This window comes from Moschus berezovskii, chromosome 26 (genome assembly GCF_049115385.1).
Source record: "Moschus berezovskii isolate FMDL1 chromosome 26, NW_MosBer_1.0, whole genome shotgun sequence".
In the NCBI taxonomy this organism is placed as follows: domain Eukaryota; kingdom Metazoa; phylum Chordata; class Mammalia; order Artiodactyla; family Moschidae; genus Moschus; species Moschus berezovskii.
The window spans coordinates 38548177-38559369 of record NC_142485.1 but is presented as its reverse complement, the minus strand read 5'-3'; the positions used below and the strand labels follow the sequence as shown (position 1 = coordinate 38559369).

General features: G+C 50.1%; 1 protein-coding gene across 1 annotated transcript; it reads left to right on the top strand.

Annotated features, from left to right (window-relative positions):
* The first annotated feature begins 2826 nt into the window (after positions 1-2826).
* On the top strand, positions 2827-10496 carry DEFB1 (defensin beta 1). Its single transcript, XM_088832750.1, has 2 exons — positions 2827-2983; positions 10244-10496. Exons 1-2 carry the CDS (start codon positions 2923-2925, stop codon positions 10390-10392), a joined length of 210 nt encoding a protein of 69 aa, XP_088688876.1. The 5' UTR covers positions 2827-2922; the 3' UTR covers positions 10393-10496.
* Positions 10497-11193: the final 697 nt, after the last annotated feature.

Sequence of the window (11193 nt, the reverse complement as noted above, 5' to 3'; positions counted from 1 at the left end):
AAACAGAGACATTACTTTGCCAACCAAGGTCCGTCTAGTCAAGGCAATGGTTTTTCCCGTGGTCATGTATGGATGTGAGAGTTGGACTGTGAAGAAGGCTGATCACCGAAGAATCGATGCTTTTGAACTGTGGTGTTGGAGAAGACTCTTGAGAGTCCCTTATACTGCAAGGAGATCCAACCAGTCCATTCTAAAGGAGATCAATCCTGGATGTTCATTGGAGGGACTGTGCTAAAGCTGAAACTGCAATACTTTGGCCACGTGATGCGACGAGTTGACTCACTGGAAAAGATTCTGATGCTGGGAAAGGTTGGGGGCGGGAGGAGAAGGGGACGACGGAGAATGAGATGGCTGAATGGCATCACCGACTCTGTGGACGTGAGTTTGAGTGTACTCCGGGAGTTGGTGATGGACAGGGAGGCCTGGCGTGCTGTGAATCATGGGGTCGCGGAGAGTCGGACACGACTGAGCGACTGAACTGAACTGAACTGTAACAAAACACCCAGGATGGGAGCTTGAAGGGCAGAAGCTCCTGTCTTGTGGTTCTGGAGGTGGCCTTCTCACCATGTGCTCATGTGGCAAAGACAGCAATCTCTTCCTCTGCTTCTAAGACTACCCATCCTACAGGGATAGGGCCTTGTGACTTCTGTCAGCCTTAATTACCTCCTTAAAGGCCCCACCTCCAAACAGGGCTTCAACATGGGAATCTGGGGGACACCATTCAGTCCATGGCAGCACCCATTTCATTCATTTCCTCCAGCGACTGGTCATCTATACTGGACATCAGTCCCTCCTGGGAGGGGAGATGATGGGGGGCTCCATGCGGCCCCTCCCTCAGACCTCACTGATGTTGGGGAAAGCAGCCAGCATGCCAAGAACTGAACAGGAAGGAGGCTGTAAAAGGGGCAGCCCAGAAGTACCAGCCACTTTTAGGACGAGGGGAGGTCAGGGAGGACTTCTCAGAGGAGGTGGCTGGATAAAAGAGAAAGGCTCACCCACAGGAGCCGCCAGCCCCCCAGGAGCAGGGCACCTTCTTCACTCCTGCGGCGCTCAGCACATGGTGGTTATGTCATGAATACCGTTGAAATGCAATCAAATGCATCTCTGCTGCTGAGTGCTCCATGCTCAGTATTCACGCAGGGCCCAAGGGCTGGCCTGGGGCCCATGAGCTGTCAGTGAAAGTGGCTGTTCTTAACTCTCAGGAGCGCCGCACACAGCAGGAGCGCTGCCAACCCCTCCCCTGATCTGTGCAAACACCACAAAAGCCAGCTGTCCCGACCTGAGGGGCTCTGTCTGAATCTCCCTGGTTCACAGATGGGACAACTCCAGCCAAGAGGCTGTCCCGGCCGTGGTGCCAGGCCCGGCCGGCTCCACAGAGAAAGCGGGAGGGCTGGGCCTCCCGGGAGCCTGGAGCCCTGCCCCTCACGAGGAAGGGGACTGCGGGCTGGAGGCTCCGTCTCTGTCCGCTTCCTTCTCGTCCTGTCGCCTCCCCCTTCTCTTGACTCTCCCAGCTCTCCACCTTCAGTCGCATTCTGGGCTCACATTCTGCATCTCGGGAAACCAAACCGAGACACTTCCTCCTCGGAAATGTTTCTGCGGCTCACCACCATTTCCCCGAATCACCTCCTCCTCCTGATTATGGCACCTTGGTCCGGGGCATCTCCTTTCACTTAGACGGAGCCAGGAATCGAGCTCAGTCTGTCTCCCGTGTCTGGGGGACTTTTCCTTCTTAACATCTCCTGAATCCATGTCTCCTTTCTTCCCCCTTCATGACCTTAGTTAAGACCCTCATTGCTCCACCAGCTCCTCCGCTGGCCTCCCTAGTCCAGTCTTTCTCCACCCTCACTTCCCTGAGATGGTTTCTAAAATGGCAACTGGCTTGCGTATTTTTTCCCCTGATTCACATCTTCCAAGATCTCCCTATTGCCTCAGGAGGAAACCAAAGCCAAACTTACACACACTCCCTCAGATACCGGCCTTGTTTGGTGGTCTTCACTTGCTGCCAATCAGAGCACCTAGCCAGTGCCATGTCTGCTCTTCCATCTCCTCAACTAGACTTTTGCAGGAAACCAACATAAATCGTGTTCCTCACTGCACCCCAAGACGCTAAACATCACCTGGCACACAACAGGAACCAAATATACATACTTGAATCAGTGAGTGAAAGGATAAGTGTTTGAATACGATGAACGCTCTGTTCCTACCCCTAAATTCTGCTGTGCACTTAAAACTGATCCAAAAAATTTGTCTTGACCGAAAAAAAAAAAAAAGGTTAAGTGACAGAAGAAGCTCATAGATGATAAAAGATTTGAGAGAGATTTTGATTTTAAAAAAAAGCAACACCATCCAGAAACTAGAAAGACTAGTATTAGTCAACCTTGGGCCGGAAGAAAATCCATCCCTAAAGGTTGGAGGAAAGGCAACAGCCCGGCTTGTATGAGGGACGAGGGTGAAGTCTGGGGCTCCGTGCGGAGAGCACAGCTCAGCTAAAGGCCTGACACGGGCTGCCAGCCGGGCGGCCACCTGGCTCAGTGCCCCCGGGGCCACCTCTCTGGCTCCCCGAGCCTCTGGCGGGAGGAGTTCCAGCGTGCACTCTTGGCCCAGGAACTCCATCTGACGGGCTCCTCGGGGACCCAGAGCAGAGCAGGCGGGAGGAGCTGCCCCCAGGCCTGCAGGCCCAGCGCCGGATCCAGCTGCAGCCGGAGGGAGACGCGTCCACGTGACTCCCCGACGACTCAGGGCTTGACGTGAAGGGTTATTTATTGGAATCTCTGCCTGGCGCTGGACGCCGCCCTTCACGTCTGTGTGTGGTTGTGCAATCCTCCAGCCCTATAAAGGCGGTGACCCTGCCACCTCTGGAGCCTCTGGAGCCTGACCTCCCCTGAGCCTCCCTCCCAGGGCCTCCCGCCGCCCGGCGCCACCATGAGGGTCCTCCGCTTGCTGCTGCTGGCCCTCGGCCTGCTCCTCTCCCAGCTGGGCCCAGGTGAGCCGGGACCCTGCAGCGCCCGGGGCTGGAACTCGGGGCCTCCTCTGCGACCCGAGGCTGGGGCATTAGGAAGGCCTCCCCCGGGCTGAGCGGCCTGTCCGGGGCAGATGGCGCGGGGCGGTCAGACCACGGGTTCCAGGCCATCCTGAGTGCGGGGAATGCACCCTCCTGCCTTGAGCCTCCCTGGGCTAGTTCTCCCAGGAGCCTGAGGGCAGCTGAGTGGCAGGAGGGCCGGACTCCCCTCTCTCATCTCTCGCTCAGGGCCCCCTTCCCTCTGCCCTTGGCGGGGTGTCCGGTGCCAGGCAGCCCCTGCACCCCACCCCTGTCTCTGTCTTGGGCATCCAGAAAGTATCCTCTGTGAAGGGGACCCCTACTCCATTTGCAGGCTGCCCCCTTACTCCTGAGAGCTGCAGCGTCCCAGCCAGCCCAGAGGTGCACCCCGTCTCTCGCCAGGTCCCAGGGTGGGTCCTCCCAGGTGTTCTCCTGCAAGCAGGTGCCACCTGCCCTGCCCACAAGACCAGTTCAGCCGGAGCCTTTGACTCACCCACGTGCAGGCACTCAGGGATCCACCTTCCTTGAGAAATCCGCTCACATCCTCCAGGGTGGCCCATTCCCCAGTGCATTGCAGGGGAGCTCTGTGTCAGGCCAGGGGATGCCAGTTCCTCGGGGTCAAAGCAGCAATGCCCCTGGTGTAAGAGAAGGTGAGGCCCTGCCTGCCAGAAGAGTAAAGAACACAGTTTATCCCAGCCCCACCACTCACTCCCAGGTCATCTCCAGCGAGTTACCTCTTCTGGCTTTTAGTTTCCTCGTTGGCAGAGTGAGTGGGCTGGGCAGAGGGCTCTAGGAGCGTTAAAACTCTGGAATTCTCTGCAAGCTCCTCTGTGCTTTCCTCCAGGCCAGCACGTCCTTGTGCCCTGGTGCCTCATTTACTGCAGGGGTTCCTCAGGGCTCCCCTCGGACAGCTGGACTCAGAAGTATTCCAATGCAGAGCTTTAATGTTTCCAGTCGGGACCCTTAAGAGAAGCAGAGAAATCCATGCAGTCAGTGTCCTGCTCTGTTATCATACTCATCTCACAGCGCGTGTGTTCATGAGCAGCCATGCAAAGTCTCTTAGCGCAGCTCAGCTCACACTCAAAATGTTTGAAAGCCACTATATTAACACGAAGAGTTGTTTTCAGTCTGTGACATCTAAGTAGGATTACAAGCATCTCATCCAAAGCCTCAAAAAAGAATGTTCCCGGGGACACGCAGGAGGAACTGAACTTACTAATCACTCCTTACAGAAATGACAGCTGATATGATGGAGCGCCCAGTGTAAACAGGACTGGCTTAGATACTGCCCTTGGACAACAAGCAAGCCCTGTCTGCACAGAAGCAGCAGGAAAGAGGGCCTTAGGATGGGGACCCTCAGGACTGCTCGCTAAGCCCAACTCCTTTTCTAGAAGGGGCAGAGTGGGATCCTCCCCACCTCTGGGCTGGAGCTAGGGGGGGCCTGATCTGCGGGGTCCCTGCAGGTTGAGCACCCCCTCTGAGCCCTGAGATGCTCACACCTGGAAAGGGGGCTGCAGGAAAAGGCAAGCTCAACACCCCGTTTTCTGGGGGATGTCGAAACGTCTGGAGGGGAGGAAGAGCCCAGGTGTTTTCTGCGTCAGAACACACCGGTGTCCCCAGCCTGTGTCCCCAGGGTCAGGCGCCAGTTGGGGTGTTTCCCCTCCTTCTGGTTGTGTCCTCATTGCTGTGTGCTGGTTGTTGCGGCTGCTGCAGCCGCCCCTGCAATACCCGCCCTGCCAGCAGGCTGCCCCGACCACGGAGGCCTGGGGCTAGTGCAGGGAGGGAGGCGGCACTGCTCTGCCACCCTGAGCCCCTACAGGTTCAGTTTACTCCTTTTCTGGAAGAGCCCTCAGACCAGGTCTTTTCACAGCTGGGGAATCAAGGCCCAGGAGGCCCTGGGGAACCAGTGCTTTGTGGTCACTGCAGGAGATCCTAAGACTTGGTGTTCTCTTTAGCAGTTTTCATCCCGGTCAGAGAAAAAGGCCTGTGTCGCCCACTATTAGCTTACACGGATGGTCTTTGTGTGAACATGGAATGCTGTCACTGTGGCAAGGCCACCCAGGTCCCTGCAGAAGCTGGACGGGAGCCCATCAGAGGTGCTGAGAAAGGCTGAGGCTGTGTCCTCACTGTTCAAGGAGTATCCAGCGAAGAGCTGCTGCAGGCAGGCATTGCCCTGGGATGAGGGGACGCTTGGGGGAACAGCCCCGGAATCCATGACCGCACATTTGAGAAGCAGAGCCCAGAAAAACCAATTACAGAATTCCTTAGCTAATGACAGTTGTGCTGTGAAATGCTGTTAAGGGCACAATGCTAGGGGAACACATGACGATGAGAGCTGACAGGGTCTTGAGGAGCCAGGAAGGCTTTTTTGAGGAATCTGAGAAGTGAGGGAATGATGAAAGTCATTTTTGAGTTCATGGAATTTTCAAAATAATATTTCTTTTAACTCTCTCCCAATTAAAAGTCAGGATGTGTCACACAAAAAAATAAGATTTTTATCTTCTTTTCTTAAAAAAGTTTTAAAATGTATTTAACTTTTAATTTTATATTGGAGTATACTTGATTAAAAATGTGTTATGTTCAAGTGTACAGCAATATAATTCAGTTGTACATATACGTGTATCTACTCTTTTTTCAAAATCTTTTCCAGTTTCAGTTCAGTTCAGTTCAGTCGCTCAGTCGTGTCCGACTCTCCGCGACCCCATGAATCACAGCACGCCAGGCCTCCCTGTCCATCACCAACTCCCGGAGTTGTTGTTACATAATATTGAGCAGAGTTCCCTGTGCTATTCAGTAGGTCCTTTTGGTTGCGGTCTCAGTGGCTTGAGTCAAAGTCTGTCTCTGTGACTCCATGGAGTGTAGCTCGCCAGGCTCCTCTGTCCATGGGATTCTCCAGGCAAGAATACTAGAGTGGGTTGCCATGCCCTCCTCCAGGAGATCTTCTTGACCCAGGGGTTGAACCCAAGTTTCCTGAGTCTCCTGTATTGCAGGCAGATCCTTTATGTGCTGAGCCACCAGGGAAGCCCTTTTGGTTTTCCACGTCAAATATAGCAGCGTGTACATGTTATCTTCTCTTAAAGACACAACAGATGTGGCAGATTCCTGCATGGCAACAGTGAGCTGCCGCTAAAGGGTGACTTTGCCTCCACACAGGATGCATTCCTCAGGACACCTCTGACCCCACCAGTCCCTACTGCCTCACCCCATTTCACAGAGCTGTGTTATCTGCCTGGCTGAGGTGGGAATCTGGATTTTCATTGGAGTCATTTTTGGCTGGGGGTGTTTCTGAAGAGCTCTGGTACCAAAGTTCTTTATATCTCAGCCCAGAAAAGAATTCAATGAGAGGCAAAGTGATAGAAGTGATTTATTAGAATATGACATTTTTGAGGTTTAAAAGTGGGCTGGCAATGGGGTGCTGCACCCCCAAAACTTACTGGCTTCTTTTATAAGCAATGGAAAAGTGGGGAGGGGGAGAAGAGCTTCTTTGACTTTCTTAGGTGGACATCATGCTTCTAACATTGCTCCTTCTCCAGGTTGAGCAGGGGAGTTTTCTCCTCCCTTCCTGGTCAAGCTTGGTCCACAAATTAGTTTTATCATGTGTGCAGAGAGCATGTCCTGGGGGTCATTAACTTACTGAGCTCACTGGGTAGATGTGGGTCTCATGCCACCATTGTTTTATTGTCCTGAGGCATGTCTCATGAACTTACAGGGGTCTCCCATATTTTTCTGCAATCCCCTCATGGGATTAACTATTTAAACACCTATTTTGTCTCTTTACTCTGCCTCTATCAAAATGAGAGAGGGCAAGGACAAACCACATGGGAAGGATAGCTGGTATGAATGCCCAGATGGTAGGTGAAGCCACTCAGTCGTGTCTGACTCTTTGTGACCCCATGGACTGTAGCCTGCCAGGCTCCTCCATCCACAGGATTTCCCAGGCAAGAATACTGGAGTAGGGTGCCATTTCCTTCTCCAGGGGATCTTCCCCCACCCAGGGATTGAACCCTGGTCTCCTGCAATGCAGGCAGACTCTTTACCATCTGAGCAACCAGGGGATCCCCTTGAAAACCCAGACGTCCAGATAAATTAAAAAAAAAAACAGAGCTCTTACACTTACTCTAGTCCTCCCAGCTCCACTATGGGGAAGAAGAATCATTACCCCCATTCTGTGGCTTAATAACTTGGTTGAGGTCACATTATTGGTAACGACAGAGCAGGGACTCAAACCCGGGCCATCAGCTTCAACACTGCAGGGCTGTCAAGGCACAAAGCATGCCAGGACCAGGGTGAGGGGTCAGGAGAGGAGCACAGGACAATCAGGCCTGAGGCAGCGGAGACCCCATCTGTGTTCAGATGGGCCCCAGAGGCTTTCAAACCAGAGAGTCACAGAATCAAACGTGGCTTCTTCTTCTTTGTAAAGATCTATTTATTCATTTTGGCTGTGCTGGGTCTTTGTTGATGTGAGGACCTTCTCTAGTTATGCAGCGGGGGCTGCTCTTTGTTGCATGTGCAGACTTCTTGTTGTAGTGGCTTCTCTTGTTGGGGATGAGCACAGGCTTTCCAGAATATGGGCTTCGGTAGTTGCAGATCCCACGCTCTAGAGCATAGGCTCAGTAGTGTGGCCCATGGGACTCAGTTTCTCTGAGGCATGTGGGATCTTCCTGGGCTGGGGTTCAAACCCATGTCTTTTGCATTGCAAGGTGGATTCTTAACCACTGGACCACCAGGGGTGCCCCAGACATGGCTCCTTTCAATGAGTGGTCTCCTGGGTGTGGAGTCTGGTTGGAGCAGAGGCCCTGTAATCTGGAGTAGTTGTTTATATATTCTACATAGCAGCCGTGTCAGTTGTAAGCATGACAAATATCTTCCCTCACCTTGTGCCTTAGTTTTTCACTCTCTGAATTTTCCACAGTATTTTAAGGTGGTTAAGCATGTCATATTTTTTCCTTTAGGGTTAGTACTTTGAAGCCTTAAGAAATCTTTTTTCTAGCCCAAAGGCATGAAGAGTGTTCAGTGTTGTCTTCTGAGGGCTTATTGATTTTCCTTTTGCATCTAGGTTTACAATCATCTGGCAGTGATTTTTAATGTGCACGTATGGTGTGACTAAGGGTAAAGGGGTTATTTTTTCCATTATGAATATTTAATTGTTCCAGAACCAAACACGGAGGAGACCATTTTCCTCCGCGGTTAAGCTGAGCCACTGCTGTTCAACTTTCAGTATCTGCATGGATCTCCTTGGGCATCTTCTGCTTTTCTATTTGTATATTTGTCTGCCGTGTTCCATTGGTGTGTTTGTATCCTCACCACCTGTCTAATTACAGTGGTTTTATAATTAGTCTCAAAATCCAGTAAAGCAAGTTCTCCTGCTTTCTTTTCTAAGACTGCCTTAGCTATTCTTGGTCCTTTGAATTGCCACAGAAATTTTAGAATCAGCTCATCAAGTTTCACTGAAAGAATCTCCTGGGATTTTCATGGTTTTGGGCTAGCATTGCAGCTTAATTGGGGGAAAATTAACATTTTAAAAATAATTAATCCTCCAATGCTTAAGCATAGCATTTCTACTTATTTAGAGCCTCTTTAAATTACAAAAAAAAAAATACTGTATTCTTTACAGATAAAGATATTGAACATTATTTTTTAGATTTGTAACCAGGCATGTTTTATGCTTTTCTATAAGGTATTTTTATTTTTTTCCTGTTGATTGCAGAAGTAAAATTCTTTTTTTCTTTTTTGTATATTGATCCCATGGACAGCAAATTTTTGCTAAGCTTTCCTGTTAATTCCTTTTAGACTGCCTACCAGGCTCTTCTGTCCATGGAACCTTTCAGGCAAGAGTACTAGAGTGGGTTGCTATTTCCTTCTCCCAAGGATCTTCCCAACCCAGGGATCGAACCTGGGTCTCCTGCATTGCAGGCAGACGCTTTACCATCTGAGCTACCATGGAAGTCCTACATATAATCATAATACCTGCAAATAGACAGTTTTATTTCTTCCTTTCCAGCCCTTGTACCTTTTGTTTATTTCTTTCTTATCTTATTCCCCTGGCTAGTACCTCAAGTACAATGTGGAATGATAATGATAATAGCAGTTATGCTTGTCTGATTGCCAATCTCATGGAATGTTTTCAGTGCTTGATCATTGTACAGAGGCTTCTGTAAGTACTCTTTATCAGATTAAGGAAGTTTCCTCCAGTTCCTTATTTGGTAGGAGTTCTTTCTTTCTTTTTTTCAATCATGAATCAATGTTGAATTTTTTCCAATGTTTTTCTGTATTTTTTAACATAATATAACCATTGGCCGGGAGTTGGTGATGGACAGGGAGGCCTGGCGTGCTGTGATTCATGGGGTCGGAAAGAGTCGGACACGACTGAGCAACTGAACTGAACTGAACTGAATCATTGATTGATTAGATAATGAGAACATTTAATCTCAATTCCTCTGTCAGTTAGGAAAAAGTGATACATTTCTTGGAGAATTAAATGCAGCCATAATGGGATGGACATGTACACATTGCTATATATAAAATGGATAACCAACAAGGACCTATTGTATAGCACATGGAACTCTGCCCAATGTTACATGCCAGCCTGGATGGGAGGAGCATTTTGGGGAGAATGGATACATGTATATATATGGGTGAGTCCCTTTGCTGTCCACCTGAAATTATCACAATTGTTAATCAGCTATACTCCAATATAAAATAAAAGGTTTAAATTTTAAAAAGTAACCATAAAAGTGCTATTTCCCCACCAAAAGAAAGATGACCAGCCTCAGAATCTTGCAAGTGAATGAGATCACATAATCTCGTCTCCTTAATTTTGAGAACTGGGGTTCAGAATGTTTGAGTGCTTTGCTAAAAATCACACAGACTCATTCTAGAATAAGGAACGTAACCAAAGCACTCTGATGAGATATGTTGCTATTCCTTTTTGGCCCTATAATGTACTGAATCTTCAAAGATAATGCCAAAAAATGAGGGCTCGCTAAGGGTGGAGACACTATAACCCACCAGCATTGATGGGGGGGAGCTCTTTAGATGCCGTGTTTCACGAGCAGCTTCACAGGTCATCTCGGTGTGACGCTCTTGCAAGGGAAACCCCTGTGACGTGCTTTGCAAAGGGCTATCTATCCTGCTTTCCCTGAGCGTCCTGAGATCCCTGTGGCCACAAGCCAGGAGTCTGACATAGTTGTTTTTCCCTTCTCTTAGTTGCCAGCCAACTTACGGCTCTCGGCCAGCGGTCTGACAGCTACAGATGTGCCAAGAAAGGGGGGACCTGCAACCTATCGCCCTGCCCACTCTACAACAGGATTGAAGGCACCTGCTACAACGGCAAAGCCAAGTGCTGCATCCGCTGACTCTGAGCTGGGAGTGACGGCAGAGGGGACCCAGGAGCCATGTGAAGTATTTGTAACCATTGTTTCAATAAAAGAAGGATTTTGTGAGGCGTACGTCCTTGAGACCAGAATGAGTCTTGTGTCTCCTTTTGGGAGAGGTTAAGAAAGTTTGAAGTTTGAAAGGGCAGACAGGCTAGGCAGCAAAGCCCACCAAGTACGGGACTGGGGGATGCTGACAAGGCCGTGAGCCGTGCCACCTCCACTCTGATTTATAACCAGATCTACAGGTGAGAGATGCAGGGGGTCCCGGTGAGACCGAGAGCACGTGATAAATAACACAGCCTCAGACACCCCTCATTCATAGCAGAAGCTCATCCCAGACCCAGCAATCTCAGCAGCCTGTCCACCTGCTGAGCCCAGAACTGCTGCCCCTGCTCCTCCCTGGGCCAGGACAGTGGGCTGTGGGTTGGTTAACCTTAGCATTTGAGAACTTTCATTAGGACCATAAAACTATCCCGAGTAAGGAGGCTTAATAGCTGGTTCCTGGAGGACCATTTCTAACTCCAGCACAGTCACATGATCTACTTACACATCACTTACAGAAGCATTCTCCAGGACCACTGCCCCTGCCTTTTGTCATTTCTGCACCACAAGGCCTGTAGACACCTACTGATGGGAGAGAGGGTTGCCTTCCCTTTTTCCCAATAAATTTCTTACAACTCCTGATGATACACACGCCGTCCTCTCCTTCATCTGGAAAAAGCAAGTTCACATTCCACTTCGATCAATCACAAGCACACATAGAAATCAAGCAGCATAGAA